General features: G+C 37.2%; 1 protein-coding gene across 5 annotated transcripts in view; it reads left to right on the top strand.

Moving 5' to 3' along the window:
* gdpd5b (glycerophosphodiester phosphodiesterase domain containing 5b) overlaps positions 1 to 22,394 on the top strand; it is a 34,504-nt gene that overhangs the window by 5,517 nt on the left and 6,593 nt on the right. For 4 of the 5 annotated variants that reach the window (XR_006370832.1, XR_006370833.1, XM_044118957.1 and 1 more), the window contains 8 exons: positions 3,268 to 3,445; positions 13,343 to 13,446; positions 15,884 to 15,977; positions 16,107 to 16,166; positions 16,471 to 16,569; positions 17,762 to 17,855; positions 20,030 to 20,175; positions 21,049 to 21,131. Coding sequence is in view for 3 of the 5 variants with exons in the window: in XM_044118957.1 (XP_043974892.1) it covers positions 3,329 to 3,445; positions 13,343 to 13,446; positions 15,884 to 15,977; positions 16,107 to 16,166; positions 16,471 to 16,569; positions 17,762 to 17,855; positions 20,030 to 20,175; positions 21,049 to 21,131 (797 nt within the window). In the remaining 2 variants the exon portion in view is untranslated. Of the gene's footprint in view, positions 1 to 2,401; positions 2,514 to 3,267; positions 3,446 to 13,342; positions 13,447 to 15,883; positions 15,978 to 16,106; positions 16,167 to 16,470; positions 16,570 to 17,761; positions 17,856 to 20,029; positions 20,176 to 21,048; positions 21,132 to 22,394 lie in introns of those variants that run through there. The other variant, XM_044118958.1, reaches the window with a different exon arrangement.

Genomic DNA, 22,394 nt, shown 5'->3' with positions numbered 1-22,394 from the left:
GGGTTAACCCCATGCTACTCATCCCCATGCTCTATTTAAACTGCAGGTTTTTCTAACCATAATATCAGAATCTAACCCATTCCTGGTATTAAGCCATAATTTTCATCTAGCTTGTACCTTTCTAGCAATGGTTTTGTTTTTTAAAAGAGGACCTTTATCTGACAGTATAGTGGGTTGACCTTTGGTCTGAAGGGTCTCTGGTGCTCACCTTTCCCACTGCTCTTGGGTCAGAATAAGTTTTCAAATGAGAAACTGCTGAAGCATTTCCTCCTCTACAGACAGATATTCTCTCTCTGCTTGTGATTGGAGGAAATGAGACGGCAGAAAAAAAGATGACAGAAGCTGTTTTAAGGAGCTTTCATGCATCCTCTTATCTCCTGTTTTTCACCAAACTTCAAACACCTTCTGACTGAGATGATAGGCGGGTTGCTGCCCTTGCTGTGCAAAGCGTTTATCAGTTGTTGACTTCTCCTGTTTTAATTTCACTGAGACACGAAAGGAGTTGATGGACAAGACAGGACAAGATCACAATAGTGAGGCAAATCTCAACAATATTCTGCTAAATTAAAGCTTGTCTGAAAAGTGGCTGAACATGAGGCATGTTTTCTGATGATGAGGCTGAATGAGTAATCCAAGACTTAACTTTTGTGTCTCAGTTCTCATCTTCAGTCTCACACTCCCACACTGCTGCTGATGGTCATATTTCTCCACCTACTCTGGTCAGAGGTGCATCAGTTTTCTTGGAAAAAAGAAATGACTGTGTAGATGGTAAACCTAGGATGTTTGGTTAGACATGAGAAATTTTGTTCAACTTTATCCACTGGGTTATGCTTCACTGATTAGCTCTTGCTAAGACATCGTGCTGATTAAGGGATTAATTCAATGATTCGACTTGGGTCTTTAAGTATTTTTCTTGTGGGATAGAGCTGATTAAAAGAGCACAATTTGTTTGACCCTTCAACTTCAGGGTGGTAAATCTGTAGCCTCAGCGCTACTTTGCTTAATTAGGATCATATCTCACATTGACTGGGTGCTTTTCTAGGTTTCCTTGATGTCCCACTACACAGGATTAAAGATGACATTTGTGACTTTTACAGACATGGAAAGAAACTTTTGAAAGAATTGGGACATATTCCTGAAAATGTTTGCTTTGTGGGTAAGAATGTACACCTGTGAGTCCAACGCCAAAGACGCACTAAAATATGCCCTTCTTGTGTTTTGCCAACTAGTTTAAATGTTTCAATTATGTACTACTTGTGACTCACTGATGTGCAGTCAAAAACACATCAACCCCATATTACCAATCGTTTTGACTTTTTACAACATGCAAGGCAATCTGCTGAAATTAACCATGTTAGCTCCTAACTGCATACGCATAATCAAAGGGGCGTGGCTTCTCTCTTGTAGCTTTGCCATCAATGCTTTTGGAAAGTTGTTGTGTTTTCTAAGTGCTTACAAATTGTTTCTATCAGTCACTTTGCTTTCTTTTTCATCTGTACCCAAAATATTGTCACACAAGATTTAAAGATGGGGAGGCTTCCTCACTGTGTTTGTAACTAGATGTTAGCATTTCCTGATGAGAAGTTTGTGAGCTATCAGTACAGCTCCAGAACTATTCAAAATAAGAGTTTCAAACATAGAACAACCTTAAAGCAGATAATATCTACATCTCACTTCACCAGTTGGAGTCACACATGGCAACTGCATAGAGTTTTGTGCAACAGCTCTGGATACACTCGTAGTGCTTCACATGGCTTAGCATATTTAGATCTCAAGAGAAAAATGAAAACAGGACTTCTGAGTCCTCTTCAAACCTCTAGGTCAGGCAGTGATTTAGGGAGACATTGATTTGCTTGTGCTCAGGGTTCTGTTGGCAGAGCACTTGTTTTCCATTCCAATCAATATTGCTCATGTAATTCTGCGAACTCACAGCCCCTCGGTGTTGCATGTTGGAAAACTAGCATTCAGTTCATTTTAACAGATGGACCATCATGGCTCAATTGGTGTTAAGAGCTTTGTGGTCTTTCCGGGGGGGGGAGTCAGATATAGGACTCGGGTCAGGCCCACCTTCCTCTGAGCAGTTTTAGTAATAACAGGAAGCACGACCACTGCTGCGCATGGTAATTAGCAGCTGTTTAGAACGTGAGACAGCCTGATTATAGCAGAAGCGGTGTACACACACATGCACCATTGCACTGAAAAATTACATGTCACAAAACTACATGTAGCCTATTGTAGAATAAAACCACAGGCAAAGAGGGAATAGAAGTTCAAATGACTCGGGGAAACATTTTTACACATCTAATCATTATTGCATTCATCACGCGCTATTTATGTTTAAATTGATGAATGTTTTGTTGCCCTGGCAGCTGCAAAGCAGGCTCCGTCACGTCTGTGAAAAGTGAGGTAAAGTTTTGAGAACAGTCGGCGTTGCTGTAATTGTTGTTGTGGGTGATTATGGAGTGTTTGAGGTGAATCAGCAGCAGATCAGTGGGGGAACAGTAAGAACTCAGGTAATTCACAAACACACCCTGGTACTTCCTACCATATTCACTAACAGCATCTGATTTGAGCTCACCAGTGTACTGATGTTTGTCCTACACAGTGACTGTGTTATTATATACAGCTGGGATATACTATATACTGAGAAGAGCCACAAACAGTCAAATAAAGACTTTAATGAAGCTACACGTTTTTTTTTTAGTTTTTAAAAAAAAATATTATATATTTTATGAGTCGCCTTGTAACGACAACTCCTGCGATATAATGGTTGCTTTTACAGCAGAACCAAATTAATCATATTGTATTCTGGGTTTTTAGTGTCACTTTTACCATGTGGGTCTGCAAAGCTTAGTGTTAACATATCAATATGGAGTTTAATAAATCCCACAGTTATGTTTTGTGGGGCTTTTTATGGTTGTGATATAAAAGGAATATATGGAGCAGACATGGCAGCTTTTGGACCAGACATCCACTGTCTCTTCACTGTTTCCAGTGAATAGACAGTTCCTCTGAACCTTTTCACTTCCATTTTTCTTTTTTCTGTTCTTGAACACATCGATGGAAGCTCGTTACATTCTCAGTTGACATTGAAAACAGGCCCTCTGAAATTTAATTTAATGCCGGCTTTTGTGGCAGTGACTTGATGCTTTTCAAACCAGCTCATGTTTTCCATCAAACTGACAGGCATGTTCCTGTCAAGACGCCTTGTTGTACAACTTCTCCCACCCGCTTTATCATTGATGTTGTTTCTATTTTTTTCTGCAGGAGCGTTGGGAGCCAGTGGGATGTTAGCTGTGGCTGAGACAGCAGGAGCGACTGAAGGAGCATGGTGAAACACCAACCCCTCCAAGTCTATGAGCGCCAGCTGTGTTTGTCATGCATCACTGGGATCTATGGGTGCAGGTGGAAGCGCTATCAGAGGTCACATGATAACACCACCAAGGTGAGAGGCAACTTGAGTCCCCCCTTTCTTTCTATTTTCCCAAAGTACATAATATTTCACATGGGGGAGCAAGCTTCTCCTCATAAGAACGTAAAATTTTTCCTGGATGTTTTGTAGATTCCTCACCTTTACTACAGAATCAAAACTACTAACTAAAACTACTACTACTAAGACAAAGTTGTTGGCCTATTTTTAAATAACCCTCACACTATCTTCTCTTTTATTTAAGGGAAAGTAAGTGGTTCAGCTGTTGTTAGCTCTAACGTAATACTAAACATTGCATGAAAAATTATACCAGATTGACATGGTTTGCTGCTCTCATAAGAATGCATAATAGATCAAAGATATGAAATACTCCCCTAATATCACCTGGTTTAAAACTATTTTCACTTTGACAAAATATGCAGTACAATTTTACAAACAGTTTCTTTGAAAAGTACTAACAGATTTGAATTTCAGGCTGAACTAGGTTGGACATCATTCTGGAGGAAATTATAATCTGAAAAGTGTGGCATGAATTTTGTATATTCAGCTGCCCGAAGTCAACCCTTTTGTTTCAGGGTTTGCAGATCTTAAACTGATTTTTTTTTTTTTTCACTTTTCTTTGGAAAATCACTCAGTTTAGTTGGAGAGTGAATCGTAGCAGACCTTTTTACATTTCGTCACAGGTTCTGAGTTTGATTTACGCCTCTTCCAAACCAATTAATAGGCTTTGATTGAAACTGTAGCTGTTGAGTATTTTCTTTGCTTGAAGGTTAAATTTCTGCCCCAATCTTTATTTTTTGCATCCTAGAACAAGTTTTCTTCCAGGAAAACCCTAATTTTAGTTCCGTCCATCTTTCAATCAGCTTCGACCAGCTTTCTTGTCCCTGCTGAAGACGAGCAGCGCCGCAGCACGATGCTTTCAACACCATGTTTCACAGAGTTTGAAAAAATGCTGTGCATAGCATTTTGCTTCAAAAAGTTTAACTTTGATCTCTAGTGACCAGATCACCTTCTTCCACTTTGACTGTGTCCCCTACATGGTTGCTGTAACTGCACAGTGGACTTGTTATTGGGTTTTTTGTTTTGGTTTGGTTTTTTTAACAAAAGATTTCTTTCTTTCAGTTATCCATGAAGGTGGGAGTTCAAAACTAATAATTATTATGTCAGCAGATAGTCTCACCCACATTTTTTTGCATCACATAAAGAACAGAATTGTGGCTCCAGGCCAAACATACTGTGTTTAGCTATCCTTATTAAGCGTCATTCAAAATCTATGGTAACATAAATATTGATAGGAACGGCAAGTGTTTAGGGAACATAGATTTTCCAAAAGTAGCTACAAACTGGCCTCTTCTAGTTGACTGTGAAGTCATAAACATATTTACACCGCAAACCTTTTCGTTCACTGACATTGTAACATAACTGACCTGTGTCATATGCAACACGTATTTGGGTCCTATCAGATATGTATTATTTTTTTCTTATGGCGTAGTTGTGCACTTTCTGTGAGAGGCCCATTGGCTGAATGATCCGTTCCATTATTGCTCTATTGACAAATGTCAGGAGAACAGTAAGAAAGAGGTGAAGCTGAATCTATTTTCCAATGATTATCTCTAAAGATAATTAGCTGTGTACACCCTCGGCTGTGTGCATGGGCTCACATCAGGTTAGAGATGAATGAGGCCTGATTATGTTGTTGTCAGGAGGCTTCGACCACAGTGGTTACACAACTGGCCTGCAAGAGAGCTGTAGACTGATACAACACTTATGTCTGTTTGCATCTTATTACTGCTATTGTGTACCTTGTTTTATTTTGTTCCCTGTACATTTTACAAAATTGCTTAGGAAAATAAATCTCTAAAAGCTACAAAGATTTGAAGTCATAGTAGTGTTAATAGAAGACAAAAGTGGAAGAATTTATTGTTAAATAATAGATTGCACACTTGGGATGGTGTGGATGTTGTGGCCATTTTTTATTTCACTTTAAAATGTTCATAATGCAATGTTTCCCTTCTACAAATGATATTGATGAAGGGTACTTTTCTTTAAATGTAAGAGATGGAATGGTTGATTAAAGGGCAAGAGCAATTTCCAAAAGGATTTGCCTGAGAAATGTGCCTGACTCTTTGGTCAGCAGTGTTTCTCCAACAGTTTGTGTCCACGGTCTCTTTGTTTGCCACTTGATGTGTAGATCGCAGCCAGTAGGCTCTAGCTCTTCCATTGATATTTGGGGTTTTAATTTGGGCTTCTGTCTAATCATTAGGTTATAGGTTTTGCAGCACACCTGCAGCAATGTGCAGGGAATTTACGACTGCATGATATTAGAAGATCTTTGGCTGGAGATTAATATGGGTAAATCTTGCAATGATGAAAAAATTTTCAAAATGTTCAAATTTTTTTTTTGGTTCTTCCATTACTGTCTGACCATTAGCATTTCGGCCAATGTTCGTGTCAGCTGTGAGCATCTGCTGCGGTGGGACTAGCTAATTATTACATGGATATGAAAGGAAACAATTATTGCTTTCCCGACATTCCTTTGGAATAGGAGTATTGGGCACAATTTGTGATGTACTCTGCTGGCTTATACTTCTCTCTGTCATTTAAGGAATGAAAACTAATCAGTTTCTGCAGGTTATCTGCAGGTTACCTTCTCAGCTGACAGTCCAGCAGCCTAAACAAACCACATTCCACTCAACCTCACTTAAGTCATTTGTTGTCTTCCGTCTTCAAACATTATCCTTGTTTTCATTTAAAACAAAGAAAAAAAAAAGACAACTCTTTCGACCATGAGGCAAAACAAGCATGCATTTCTTGTAGCAAGAGGAGTTGCTTTTAATGTAGTTTGCTGTTTGAGTTTGTTTCTGTAAGTGGAGTTGGTTTAGGACTTTATGGTATTTGTAGCCTGCCAGTTTACCTTCTGCACAGACTTATCATCTGTCTTTAACTATAGACATTATAAACAAAGGTTAATAAATAATGACATTGATGGCAGATCCTTCTCAAGAATTTAAATAATTGAATCATTAAAGCTGAGATAAAAATTACATATTGCTGTTACATATCTGATTGATTCTTTAGATCACATTTGAAGGTTTGGATCATTTGTGGTTGTATTTTCTGATATTTGATTCTTGACAGAATCCAACATCCATTTGTCTTGCCTTCTTCCTCTGCTATTTAGGAAAGGACACACAGGTTATGTTGGTGCAATAAACCCAGTGTGTGCAGAGGTGTGTGCTCTTCAATGCACTCAGGTACTGGTGTAGATTATTTATTTATACCCACATGCCATCCTGTAGAACAACAAAAACCTTGGACATAAATAATCATGTCAACCGGTGATTAAACTCCATCCATGAAGTCGTTGGATCTAATTTGAGCAGAAACGACAAAGGCATTTCTGCTGAATCCATTTGAAACAACTATAACTCAGAACAAATGTAAAAAAAAATAAAATAAAATTTTGCTTCCGTTATGGTTGAAATCTGACACAATGTAGATCTGTTTCCTATCCCAAGTGGTTATCTTTCAGGCCAACTGAAAAATGCTGTGTGAGCATTTTTTTTGCTCATGCTCTGCTATGACAGCGTGTGTCTTCTGGAGTGCAGGGAGCAAACAGTCAGCTAGCGCAAACCAAGTGCAGGCTGTTTCTTCCCACTAGTCTCAATACGGCGATTTCTCTTCGTCTTGTTTACATGCCCTGCAGTGAACTAACAGTGCTTCATGTAAAAATCCTTAAAAGCGCACAAAAGGGACTTTAGTCTTGTTTTGATGCTTTCAGTAAGCTTTAAAAAAATTAGAAATGAACTATTTCCTGGTGATTCCAATATGGCTTTAATTAAAATCTGTTAATTGTGAAAATAATTTGTCTGGTTGAAGTGGCTGACTTGCTTCTGAGAATGGCTCAAGCTGAAGTGACGTCATTCAGGACAGATTGGTTAAACAACCCGGTAAGCAAACTGTGCCTAATCAAGGGGAGGTATTGCGTACATGTAACTCTACCTGATCCAATCCCAGAGGCGTGAGAACCAAGAACCTCATGTTGAAACTACTGCTGGACTCATTCATAATCTATAAGTGGATCATACAATGTCTTTTTTTTTTCTCTCTCTTTCTCCATGTCCACTGTAGTGAGACATTCAGACCGAGCAGGTGCCGGTGGTGCTGCTTCTTTCTGTGTCCAAGGTGCTTTGTAGGAAGAATGTTCACGTCATGCAGTGCAAGCCGATCTGGCCTCTCAGTAATAATTGAGAGAATTTCCATTTGGGCACACAAAGGCTTCAAAAATAGGAGCAAAGTTTCCCAGCCTTCAGTGGACATTGAGCTCGTCTTCATTCACTCTGTTTATTGATGTTCAATAAGCTTTTAATCATTTTGTTGTTGTTGTGAAAGTCACACTATGCAACTTTTGCGTCGTTTGTAGCGTCGTTGTAAAGTGGCTTTACAACGATGTTGGAATATTTAACGAGAGATTTCAATAAAATACTTTTCTGTCACTTGGACATGAAGCTACTCTGTAAAAGAGATTTTGATTCAGTAACTTCAAATGAAACATATGAGAAGACCGACACGTTTTGAGGAGCAACGTAATAAAGATTTAGCTTTGTTGTAGTAACCATAAACTGTAATTGTACCACTTAATGTAACTGGTGAATGACTCTGATAGTCTGCAGTAATAGATTTCTAACCAAAAATATTTTTTTTTCAAATGCATTGTATTTTTCTGACTTTTGTTTGTTGCTATAAAAACCACAAGGTCTTGTGATAAAATTGCATTTTTTATGGTTGTGCATTTTTTATGGTTTATTTTAACTTTGAAAAGAAATGACATTGTTCAAAGTTTTCATGACAAATTAAGTGTTTAGCAGCATCTATTTGCTTTCATTTAAAGCTAAAAATCATTAGTTGTTTCTACTACTGGCAAAATAAGTTTATATTCTTATAATATTTATCATTTTGATTGAGTAACAACTATAGCCCAGTGAAATTTTCTAGTGAGTTAGCAAATTTCAGCTGCAGCTATCTGCAGATACCCTGGCAGATATCTGCTTAGCTGACATATTATCTTCAAAGGATTGAGGAGTTTAGCTCCTTTAGTTCCCACAAAATGACTATTTCTGGAGTAATTAGAAATGTCAAAATTTAGCTTTTCTCTTAGCAAGGAAAAGCTATTGTAGCCCTTCTCAGCCAGCTGATGTACAGAAGGCAGCAGCAGATGAGAGGAAGCCTCTACAGCTCTCTATCTGGCATCTTTATAAAATAAATTTGACATTATAAGATGATGTGACAAAATGTTTTGGCAGGTGTTGAAACTGTAGCTTATTTTAATACCAAAAAATATCCACTTTTATCATCTTTATCACTTCAGTTGTAATAACCCATTTGAACCATTTTACCGTTCAGGCTTGTATTGCGTGGGGCGGATCGTGTCGGCCCAGGTAGATGTAACTGAACATCATTGAGGGCCTGAATATTCTCAGTATTAGATGTGTTGAGCAGTAATTAAACAACGGCTTCACCCTCTGAGCTTAAGGAATGTCCTGCCATTGCAGGACCTACATATTGAGTTAAGCTTAAAAAAAGTTATTGCATGAATATTCACCAACAACTGTAAACATGGAAGATGAGTTCACTTCACTGCTGTTGTTTCCAGATTTATTATTGCTAATAAGAGCTAGAAAACTGAGTTGGTCAGCCTTTTTAGCTGCTGACTCTGGCATCTTGTCTGGAAGGCAGCCGAGATTCCTTCTACCCCATGCCACATATAAGAACCTACCTTCTCCTATATGTGGTGTTATGGGAAGTATATTTAATATATTTATTTAAAAAGTGAAGTTGGGTATTAAGTTGTTAGATTCTTTTTTTCTTTTTTTTTTCACTTTTTAAGATGACAAGGGAAGCGGATTACATTGTGCTCACAGTTGTACAGCTGAACTCCAGCCATGCAGGACAGCTTTCAAGATACCAGGGACTAATCTGGATATACTCAGGAACGTGACAAGTGACTGGCGTTCTGCTTCACAGAAACTGTCTGCCTGTATCGTATAAATTGAGATTCAAGGGCATCCCACAGTGTCGGTATAGGGAATGCAAACAGCTGCCATGCTAGTTGCTTTCTGTACAGTAGCAGATAGGGAACTGAAATGAGATGATCAGTGAGGATAGCTACAGTTAGCATCTTTTTGCAATGAATGGGGAAATGTTCATCTGTAATATAAACCTGCTGGTGAACATAACACCCTGTTGTTGGTGTGAAATAATGTTCTAGCCTAGAATCAGAAGCAGTATTACTGCTAAATGTAGGAACAATAAATTAAAGTAAACAATACAATATTTGCTAACACATGTTGAATTGTCCTTTTTTTAATTATCATTCTCTGTTGAAGTGTTGATGTCTTTGCTAAAACAAAATTATCAGAGTTTTTTTTCTTCATATGTAACCACACACACAGATCTGTTCCGGCTAAAATCTCCTCCTAAAATAAGAAAAAATTTGTTCTTGGAGTTTCCATGTTGACTGATTCCTAAACCATAAGAGCATTGCTGCAAACGCATAGCCCCAATCCAATAAGCTTCTTTATTAAATGCAGTATTGCAATCTGCTCTACTAGACTGAGTCACAAAAGACAAATAAGAGATATTCAGACAGGAAGTCAAGGAATAAAAGTAATCTCATATAGCAGTTTATTAGATGATCATGTTGGTGGTCCTGTGTTGTGGCTCGCTGCCGCCCTAAAACATCACTTTGTTAGACGAGATTAGAAATATAAGGCCAATGTTGTCTCACCACCCAGACAACTTCTGTTTTAATAAAAGAAGTTTATGACAGTGGTAAATTTCCCCAGTTGAAGCAAGCGTTTGGGTTTGAGAGTTTATTACTTCAACATACTTTAGCGTTAATTTATTTTTAGAAAGTCTTTTTATAATTGGTCTATGTGAAGCACTGGTGTGGTCCAGTTTTTAGGATCATTACCTCAAACCTTATAGTAAGAGAGCACTTCTGTCCCTAGAGTTGGAGCTGCACGATGTATCGCAAATCTACCATCATTGCAATATCAATGTATTAAATTGCTGTTTTGGATTTAAATAATTGTGTCCAATAAATATATGTCTTTATTGGACACAGTGCTAATAAGCGCCATAGAAATTTAACCTACTTCTTCTACTTTCTAGTATTTGTGATTTAAAACCTTATTTTTTGATGAGATAAATACAGTTTTATCCCATAATTTTGTTTAAAAATCAGAAGCACAGTATATATTTCTGTCTGCATAAACTCCTCTTTACTGTTCAAGTGCTTGTTGCTTTCTAATAGATTAGTGTTGTCGCTCTGTCAGGGCCATGCACAAAGTCTTGTGCTGGAATAAAAGCCAGTCATGCAGAAAGTTGATGTGAAATCATCAGGGCAGATCAAATCATGTCAGCCTGATCGAGCTTCACTGTAGAGTGTGGGACAAAAGAGGAACAGAGAGCACATTACACACAGCAAAGTGTTTGTGGTCATGCAGAAATTAAATAAGACTCCAAAATAACATCAAATTAATCTCACAGTATTAACTCTTCAAGACCAGAAATGTATTTTTCATAAATGTATTTGGATTTTTTTCTTTTTTCTTTAACTTTTTATGTTGGGTCTTGATAAAATTATAAATGATCAGAACTTTCTGTGTAAATATGACCAGATATGGTCATATTTACATGGTCATATGTAAATATGACCATTATATGGTCATATTTACAGCAGAGAGCTGCATGAAGGTGAGGGAGGTTAAAAAACTCAGCAGCAAATTAACATTTTGGGATCACTTGTTCTTTATGATCAATTCAAAGCTTTGCACATATATTCTGTGGTGGAGGCATCAATCATTTTGGAGGGTGCTTGGTTATTGTAAAAATACCAGATTCCTTCTATGAAGGCCATTTTAGATTAGTTATTCAAATTCAAAAATAATTTATTGATCCCATAGGCAATTAACATTTTATGTTAAAAAATACATTAAACAGATATGCTCCAAATCCCAAAAATATAGCAAGGGATCTAGAAAATATTGGTATAGTTTTGACTGGAGCATCACAGTTCCCCAGGTGTCCTCTGTTTTTATGCTGCGGTGGGGGGGAACCAGAGAACATCGTCCTCTATGGGCCAAGGTCAGCTATCCCAGGTGTTTCCAGTAGTGATTAAGGATCATGGGAACTGGTGTCGGTGCGTTCTCATCAGGGAGGTTGTCACTCAGTTTTGTGCCAACAGAGACCTTGGCAAGTTTCTGTAACAAAAACAGATTTTCTTATCATAACACTGTCTTTCTTTGGAATGTAATGTAGGTATGGTATTTGCTAGGCTTCTTTTTGAAAATAATTGCAAAAGGTTCTTCCTAGAGTTGACTTTTCTACGAAATTATTTTGGTAAACAGTACCATGCAGCTTTATGATTATGAAAGGTATGCGAGTAGCCTACAGGGTTAAAATTACCGGTACCTTCTTTATGCGACAATTTATGCCATATCTTCAAAAAAATCCCCTTCCTTGCAAATAGGTCGTATTTCTTTTGTTTCCTTTTTTTTTCTATGAAACAGTCACAGCATAACCACAGGCGTTCTCTCATTACCTTATCTGAAAGTGGAAGTGAGAGGAAAATATTTATTTATTTATTTATTTATTTATTTATTTATTGTACAATGAGATAAAAACATGATTAAACACTGATTAAGATTGTTCAAGAAAACCTTCAGATCTTTTATGATGTAGGATTTTTAGGACTAGAAAAATTTGTAATTTTTTTTTTTTGTAACAGTGACTCACTCCACTCAGAGTGGCTCTTGATACCAAAACACACACAGTTTTGGTATTAAGAGCAAAAAAAAAAAAAAAAAAAAGCAGGCTAGTCGGACTCTGTCACCTGGGAGTTTCCTCAGCTGTCTGAGGTGATAATGATCTGATCTTTGACCCTCGGCAGAGATGTGGTCACACAGTGACTTTATCTCGACACTGCAGACAGGGTTGTCCCCATAAACATCCAATCTGATAGGCTTATTAATTAATTTGGCGGATTTCCAAATTCACTCTGAGTGCTCAGAGCGAAATGACAGGCTTTTTTTCTGCTGGTAGAAAAGGTCAAAAGGTTACTGCATTATACACATTATGTATTGTAAATAAATATGTCTGCCTTGCATGCGGGTATCTGTTCTATCCTATCTCTCACTTGAGTTTTTTGCTTTTTACATTCGAAGATGTGGTCCATTTAAAGTTTTTCATGGTACAAAGTGCCAGAGTGATGAGGACAGCAATTAGTCAGGGCAACATGTGACGTTATTAAAAGTTATTCCATTATAATGAGCAGAGCGTAGAGGGGAATACTCTCAGCAGAGGTCGGTTATCAGACTGACTTCAGGTCCTAATCAGAAGAAAGTTAATAATTTAAAGCCTGGCAAAACCTCTGCTAAGTTTAGTTCCCCACTTTAGGTGGATAAATGTCTCTATACAGATAAAACCCAGCCTAGGAGAATTACAGTGTCTTATTTACTTCTTAACATGAAAATTTTGCTTTTTTTCAAACCTGAAAATGTAATGTGCTTCATATCAAAGGATATTCAGCATGTGTTCATTGAATATATTGAAAAGTAAGTAGAAGCTGTATCCAACTTTCCATTTGAGATAAAGAAAACACTCATAATATATTGCTTTATCTTAACACAGGAATCTTTAGGAGGCTTATTGCCATGAATAATATCTACTTACAATGAGACGAGAATCAGAATCTAAAATACCAGATTCCACATTGAGTGTGAAATTGGCAGATTCCAGTGACCGTCCGAATTCTTGGGGTACCTTCAGTAGCATTTGTAAAATAAATTACTATCCACTACATAAAGGACTGATTATGTGTGGGTTTTTTTTCTGTTTGTCAAAATGTAGTGGGAGCTGCTGTGGACTATCATACTCCTTTTCACCTTCTCTCTGCTGCTCATCTGGTCCTACTTCTGGTGGGAGGCAGACAATGACTACAATGAATTCAACTGGTGAGTACTGCGTCGACACGGCGACTGCCGCTCCATGTTTACTAGACTCAACTTGAAGCCACAAGGCTACCAGCATATTGCCGTGACTGCTCACATTCTGGTCATACTTGTTGAGTTGTTGATTTCCTAAATCAGGAGTTTAATCTCTCCTCATCCTTAATCTGAGCAGAGACCACCCAGGCCTCCATAGATTACAACATTACATAAGAGAGATGGCTCATCCAACATTTCCTGTACTCAGCCCCACTTTCTCTTGAACAAACACAAGTTTATAGAATGATATGCATGCTAGTTTGTGTTTGTATCACAACATAAGCCTTTGTACAAAAAAAGCAGCTTTATTCTGTTTTCAGATGTATTTTGATGGTAAAATCCATATATTAATAAATCTTCATGTTCACAAAGTTACTGGAAGATTAAAAACCAAAAAATTAGACAAATTCATTCAACTCCAGGCAGATTGTTAAAATTATATACTGATTTGTCACATGTGGAGTGTTATATATTTGTCTTATAAATGCACATAGTTTATATTATTAGATATTTTATATGGTGGTGGATAATGGTTTCTGCTCCTACATCCTTTCCCATCCCCCATGCTTCCACTCTCAGGGACATCTGCAAAGTCACTTCTAATAATGTCCTTTCCCTGTATTGCATTCTTGAGTATGTATGCCACCTCATTGTTGTAGTTGAGTAATTATCTCACTATTAACCCTATTTTCTCCTGTTTCTTGTTTCTGAGTTTCCCAAATTAATGCCAAGTGTACTTTCGAAAGCAGTAACTAGTTTGTTTATAGATACTTATCATGTTCTTTTATTAGCAATGTTACTTTCTTTTCTCTCTGCAGATAAGTAGAGCAATAACATCCCTGCTTCCTTATTATATGTTCTTATGTGATGTAGCTGCAGGGAGACTCGGAGCCCATCTGCAGAACAAATGCATTCACAAGAGGCCTTGTTCCTCCTAAATCACTGATAAGGCTTTACATGTGATTCATACTTCTAGCTGATGTGGCAGAACTCCCACCTGTGCCTTTTTTTCTGCAGCTGTGTGTGGGTATTTATATACAATGTCACAGAATGGGTGAGCAAAATGTGTTTATCCTATATGTATATTTTTGTGTGTGAATAAGTAGGGATGGGTAAAAAAATTGTTCATAGACTAGTGCTGCTTTTTTTTTTGTTCGCTAATTAAAGCTTTAAAAGTAACAAAAAAACAGTTGTCAATTTTCCATGAAATTAATAATAACTATGATTAAGCCATGGCCTCCTGAGTGTTATAATTTGCTTGTCAAAGTCTTAAAGGAACCAGTACCCCCTCTAAAATGAGTCGGTGTGAGTTTTTTTTGTCTTTTTAGCACTATTTAAAATACATGTAACTCTGTGATGGTATCCACTCACAGGCTCTGAAATCTTGCTGAAATCTTATTACTATTGAAAGTAATTGTCTCTACTTTCTTTGAGTCCAGTTAAAGTGTGGCAGCCATGACTGAAGTAGAAAAGCAATCATGAACCATTTAGGACTGGTGATTTAATTAAAGAGAGAGGAATCTCTTTTCTCGAGCTGTAGTTTAAATACCAGCATCTCTGGTTGCACAGTATGAAGGTGCATTAGTGGACATGTCATGGGTAATATTTATATCTGTAAACATGTCAATAAGGCTAAATCACATCTGATATGTTTGGAAAATTGTGTAATGAGAGCTTTGAACAATATAGACGTCTAGTGTTGCTCTGGGTCTAAAGGGATATAAAAAGGGAAAATAGTCAGATTTTAGAAGTTCAGTTATCTCAGTGCCTTAAGGCAGCACAATATACTGTAGGTTTGTCGTTGTCACAATTTTACTTGAAACACTTTCAATATAAAATAGCATTGCTTGCATTTCCATAGATATGTGATTATTATAAAAGTGTCATCCGTTCATGCCAGTAATATATTGGGTGATGCTTATTTGAAACAAAAGCAGCCATTAAAACTGTTTGTTTTAAGTCATTACGAAACTCCAACTAGGTTGTTTTCTTAACAAATCAGCAGATGTAGCCAAATGCAAATAATTCCATAAAGCCATGTTGCAGAGATGGAAATGATGAAGTCCCTGTCTTTTCCAGAACTTATATAGTCTAGATTCTGTCTGGGGTTTATTTTTGCAATAAACTTAAAGCAGAAAAATGTTACCACTATTTATGTTTACAGCAGGTGATGTCATCTTCGCAACTACACTAACAATATAATATATAGCATGTTTTTCTGTCATTGTGCAGGTTTAATCTGTTAGTCCATCCAGCCATAAGGATAAATGAATTGATGAATGGACATCAATCATTGGATTACATTGAATACAACCAAACCATGTATTTTTATGGCTTTTATTGTTTCTTTGCAGTTTATGAATGATCATTAGAAGAAATATTAAGAAATCTCTTGTTTCTGCAGGTTCCTGTACAATAACTCTGGGGAGTGGAATGATGGAACTGTTCCCATCCTAGCAACAACTGCTGCTGGATTCACCTACATTGCATTTTTAATGGTCAGTATGTCCTCACAAAGAATGCTTTGAACTCATCATAAGGCCTAACTAGGCACATTCAAATTACTGCATAATACTGATTTCTAAACTGTACTTTGTGTGGGTGTGTCTTGTTTTTGCACTTTTCAGGTTTTAGCACTTTGCCATGTTGCACTTGGGCAACAGTTGAATTTGCACTGGCTTCATAAGGTAACATGCCAACAAAGTGAGACTCTGTGAGACTCTGGATGAATTTTGCATACGTTTATCTGAGTTGTAACTAGCGTAGGTTTGTGTTATTTTTATTTTGTTTTTGTAAATGTTTTCATTTATTGCTGGTCAGTTCAATTCATCCTGAACTTAAAACCTGCAGGCTGTTAACTTTATTTTGTCTACTAACTAAATAAAGTTACCAGATGTTGTGCAACCATAAAATGTATCCAACTGTATTGGGTTATTCCATACTTTTACTAATAATTTTTTTTCTTTGTTTATTTCTCCTCTTTCTGCACAGATAGGAGTAACTGCTTCTTTACTCACCACTATTGTTGGGATAATATCAGTTAATCAAACGTGGACACAAGAGTGGGACATCATCCCCATCTCCTTGCAGGTTAGACACAAAATTCCCAAAGCCCTTGTTGATGATTAATGTAGAAGGGCTGATAAGTTTTAATAGAGGCAAATTTATGATGCAAAGTCTAGGGATGATAATTATTTTATGTATGCTGCATTGCAGTTAGTAGTGTAATATAATGTGTAATATTTAATGCATGTCAAAGTGATCCACATGTTTCTCTTTTTAATGTTTGTCAGATTAATACAAATCTGACAGGCTTAGTGTTGAAACCATAAGTTTTTCTACACCCAAATAACAAGAAAAAAAATCTCTTTCTGTGAAATTAAATCAGAACAAATGTCTCATGTTTTAGGTGGATTAGAATTGGCAAAATTATTTATATGTGCTACATGCCACAGTAATGAAAGGAATATGGCAGACGTATTGATATTTTCAAAGTCAGAATAATTACTTTAAGCGATGAGGATGGTAATCTCATGACTTTAGAAACTTCTGATTAACGGACACATTTGGGTTAATTGGAGTCACACCTGTAAAATAATTTCAAGGCCACACTAGGACACACTGCTTCTTTAACACAATGGGAAAGTCAAAAGAAGCTTCACAGTTCCAAATCTGGTTTATTCTTTAGAACAATTTCCAACCGCTACAATTTTATCCAAGTATAAACATGATAGAATATCCAATCATCGGACTGCTCAGATTAGTTCTGAATGTATTTTGGTCCAAGTGCATATCTAATACTGAGGAAATGTAAGCAAACCTCTTATTTTTAAGACATTTCTAAACACATATTTGCCATATTCTCCCTGTCATTGTTGTGGTATTTAGCAAACAAGAATCATTTTTGTAATTCTAACTGACTTAAAACAAGAAAATTTAGGTCTGATTTAAATTTTACACAGTATGAAAAAAATTTGTTTAAGTCTTTTTATGTAATGTATGTAAACATTTGCTTTCAGCTACATTTGCATATCCATGTCAGATTATGTACTACAAGTAACGTTTGAAGTGGCTGCCAATAGTCCTTAGTAACTGTGGTCTTTTGAAATTGAATGTCTTTCCAAATAATAGGTTTTAGTGTTACCAGACTGTGTCACTGGTGTCTTAGTTCGAGATAATGACTGTTATTTTGTGCCTTCTATATCTCCTTTGAAGTGATTTCTCGTCCTTCTCTCTCTTACTTGTTTTGCCTCCATTTGTTTGTATCCTGTTTTCCATTCAGGCTACAGGTCCGTTCCTGCACATAGGGGCTCTTGCTGCAGCCACAGCCTTGTCATGGATTGTTGCAGGACAAGTTGCCCGTGCAGAAAAAACAAGTATGGTTACCTTTGCTGCATGTGATTCAAGTTACAGCACCTTCCACATGTATTAAACTTGTAAAAATTTGAGTCGTTCAATGCTGTAGTGCTGAATCCTTGAATCATGAAAGTCAGTCTAATTTAAATCCCTTTTGTGAAGTGGCTAAGATTAATGAATCACTTTTAGTGCTACCAAGTGTGTTAGCATCTAGCCGTTGTCCTTTCTGCATGGAGTTTGCGTGTTTTGCCCAGGCATGTGGAGGCTTCCTCTTGGTACTCCAGCTTCCTCTCACAGCCCAAAGATATGCATTTTACTTAGTTTTGTAAAATTGCCTTTGAGAATGTGGTGCATGGCTGTTTATCCTGGGCAGATCAATTGTTTTTAAAATATGTACTTTTAAGTTGATAAGAACTTTGAGAAACTGCTACTTGGTTGTAATCGCTACAAGTAAATACATATTCACCTAAATCTGCATATGTCTACAGTCAGACCAATAATTAAACTTTTTACAACCGTCTGAGATTATATTCACAAGAATACATCTCTTTATTGAGAATCTTTTTACATATTTTTTACCAGAGGTGTCAGTATTTGTAGAGTTGCAGTGTGTTTTAATGCAATAAAGGGATATAACAGTCTTAGTGCCTCTCTCACACACACATATACACACAAATATTGGTGAATGATTAACTAGGTGTAGACAGAGGCCAGGGCCTTCATCCATGGTGGGTGTGATAAACATTCCTCCAACCTCTTTTTCTCCCTAGAGATGGAGGTTGTTTTGTCCTTGAATCTAGAACTCGTTTTTAAGACTTGCAGCTCTGACAGTTTATTCCTAACCTTGTTGACATTGGCACCTTTAGCATAAAACTTGCTGCTATTGCTGCAGAGATTTACTGTAGTCTATGTAGCGACTTCCTAACTGATCGCCAAGTAGTATTGGAGGAAAACTTTCAACTTTAGTTTGCAACATACAGCCGACAGTGGTTGTATGTTATCTATTTTGAGATGATTTCTTTTAACTCAATCACATTCTTAGCTTTTATGGAATAATAATATATTTCATATACATCAAATAGAAAGCACCCATAATCAAAACGTACCAGCAGGTCATCTGAAAGGTACAAGGTTTAGAAAAGCAACTCATCAGTGTCACAATTGTTCAGAAGAATAGCCTTTCACTGTAATGACTTTAATACTTGCCGAATATTTACTTTCAGCTTTTTTAAGAGTACCTTCACATTGGACTTGATGGTTTCACTCAGACTCTATGAGTGAAATTAAAGATTATTAAAATGGATGTTGAGTCGTTCTTTATTTTCCATGTTTTAAGGAAACATCAAGAACTTGGTTAGGTTATCTCACATGGAATCTGATGTAATGCCCAGCAGTGTTTAAAAATCAAAAATGTGAGGGTGGATGAAGGCCATCCACGAGTCTCCTGTGTGTAATAGGAGTTGGCCACTCGACCCTGCCCCAGACCTGACCTTGAAACAAATACGTTCTCCTGTGCGTCTGTGTAGGTTTGTGTGGGAGCCCACATTCACAGCCTTAATCGCTCGCTCACTCAGAGCTGGATCCTGAGTGCCATCACCTTGGCTGCTGTGTGTAGCTGCAGTATAATAGTCAATATTCACAGCAGCCTCTTCCTACAGTAGCTAATCTTGGCACACAACACACAGCAAATCTACAGATTGTTGTTTCACTCTGGTTTCTGTGGAGACAGGAAAGATCTTTGCAGCATGCAAATCAGTACCTTTTGATGGTGAATTCTGGCTTATAGAGACGGGCCAAGGCTACACTATTTTTCAAAAATACTTCCCACGCCTCATGCAACCACACTTTTTGAATAATTTTAGTGAGATTTTATGTGGTAACAACACAAACATCTAAAATCATACAGTTTCAAATTTTTGTGCTAATTGGGTCTAAAGCCCAGTACATTAAAATTTGTTATTGTAATGTGAAAAGGCTCAGAAGATATAAATGCCTTTATGATGCACTGTAGCTGTTCCCCTCCACGTTAACAAGCTGTTTACTGTATCTTTATGCCTTTGTACAGATGTGACAGAGATATCTATTTCCTTATCTAACTCGTGTGATAAATGCAAATATTTCATACCTCTAAAATAATCTCTTTATTGTAATGGTATGGATACCATCTGTAAGTGCTTGTTATGCTGTCTGCCAGTCTTTCAGGTGGTGGTTGTGCTGCTGTACCTCAGTGTGTTACTAGGACTCTACGTTCTGCCACTTTATATCTCCTCCCCCTGCATCATGGATCCCAGGACCCTTAAACCACGGCCAGAGGTGTTTGGCCACCAGGGAGCCCCCATGGTGAGTCCATTCAATTTTGGTTTACAGAATGTTAAAAGTAAAACTAATCCCTCAAATATAAAATTTTTTTACATCTTTTTTTTGGTATATATTATTAATATTTTTTGGTTTAGCTACATTAGCTTCTTAATTAAATAAAGTAGCCAACAAATGTACAATAAGGAGTTGTTGCCATTCCTGATCTATTGAATAAATTGTTGTTATGCTGTATGATTGCTAGAGAAATATTTAAGTGATTGTAAATTTCCTATGAACAGATTTAATATCCAGTGGAAATGTTTTTAAGAATATGTCGAAGGTTCATAATATCACAAAAACCAAATTTCAATTTCTCATTCGACACCTCATGGATTGATTTATTTCTTCAGAAGGATTTATGTCTCCGGCGTGCCAATGACTGCTGTGCAACACAAAAACAAGTTGCTAAAACCAGTTCCTGATGTTAGGACACACCCTGCTTTCTGTGGAATTTCTGCAAAAAAGAGATCGATCCTCAGTGGAATCTAAAATTAGGAGTGCCTCTGCAGGCCTGGGAGATAAAAAAAAGACAGCTCACATCACAGGACTCAGTTTCCCAGAATGACTCATTATTGATTGCAGCGGCATTCCTGCCCTGTGCTTCACAGCCAGTAGCTGACTACTCCCAGGGTCTCAAAGGGAGGGGCAGTTCTAAGTGATGTTTTAGCATCGATCAGAACATTGACCTGAGTTAAAGACCAATCCACAGCACACATTCCCACATGTTCACTGGAGGTAATGCATGGAATGGCATGGGAACAATTAGATTTTCTATTGTTTTTTTTGCTCCATGCCATTAACTAAGACATGACCTACTTGCAATGACTTCATCTTTTTTGCCGACTCTGTGTCCAGCTTGCTCCAGAGAACACACTGTGGTCGTTTCAGCGAGCTCTGCAGATGAACGTCACTGGACTGGAGGCTGACGTAACTATAAGGTACACACTCAAAATGATCGATACGCAGCAGTACAATGAAACAACCAAATAAATATCTGCTGAGATTCCTGCTCCCCCTGTTTAGGCTCCATACATGGTAAGTGGTAAACGGCCTGTACTTGTACACCGCTGTATTTAGTTGACAGGACTCCAAAGCTCTTCACACGACATTCAGGCATTCACCACAGAGGTGGTCAGCTACATGGTAGCCAGAGCTGCTCTGGGGCACTTTTACAGAGAAAAGGCTGCCATGCACCTGGGCCACCAGCAGACAAGGTGGATGAAATGCCTTGCCCAAGGACACAACAGAGACAGATGAGAGTAGGGGGTTTGAACCAGCAGCCCACCAGTTACAGGAGGATAAACCCAAAAGAAATTATTATTTTTGATAATACTGTTTTATTTTTAAGAAATACTCACATGGCTCATATTTTTACCGTACTTGCAGATGATCAAGTATTAGCAAAGCTTTAAAGGGTTAAATAATCCAAACTAAAGTTGAAATTTAATAGTGCTTCTGTGATCAGAATTACCTTAGTTATCTATTAAAGATGTATATTTACCAGATTTCAAATTAATTTTCTTTATGGTTTTTACCAAGATCAGTCATTCCATGTTAATATAACTGTGTGTGTAGGGGAGCAGTCATTACATAAAAATGTTAGTTTCTGAAATTTCTTTGCTTATTTTGACCAGCAGAAGAAAGTAACTAGTTACATTTACTACAAATACAATGTGTCTGTATTCACTATTTTGTTTAGGTATTTCACAAAACCTCAACTTTTACTTGAATACGTTGTGACAAAAGTATTTTACTCAGTTATGTTTAAAATCATATCTGTCAATGAGTAGAAATTAAGGCACAAATAATAATAATCGAACATTCTGCTGTTTATCAGCAGGTAAAGTAATGGGGAGTGACTAGCTTCATATCTTTCCTTACCCGATTCTATTTATTCCCATTCAATATTTGAAATTCAAATTCTGGAATCATGCTTTTGCCATGAATAGGAAATAATGCAGACCAGGAAGACCTGTTTGCACTATTTAATACACCAGCCTGAGCTTGAATGACGTGACCTTCCAGCTTATAACCTACAGTTTCCTCCTATTTTAAACATGTTTCCTCATATTCACCGTCATATTGAAACCTGTACAATGGAATTTCATTTTTTCTTAATCTTTACAATTGAGTGTTAATGGTTACTAAACTTTAATAGACTAAATTATATATGAAAAATATAACGATTAAATGTATGGACA

This window comes from Gambusia affinis, linkage group LG06, assembly GCF_019740435.1.
Source record: "Gambusia affinis linkage group LG06, SWU_Gaff_1.0, whole genome shotgun sequence".
In the NCBI taxonomy this organism is placed as follows: Eukaryota; Metazoa; Chordata; class Actinopteri; order Cyprinodontiformes; family Poeciliidae; genus Gambusia; species Gambusia affinis.
This window is presented reverse-complemented; position numbering and strand designations above follow the sequence as displayed.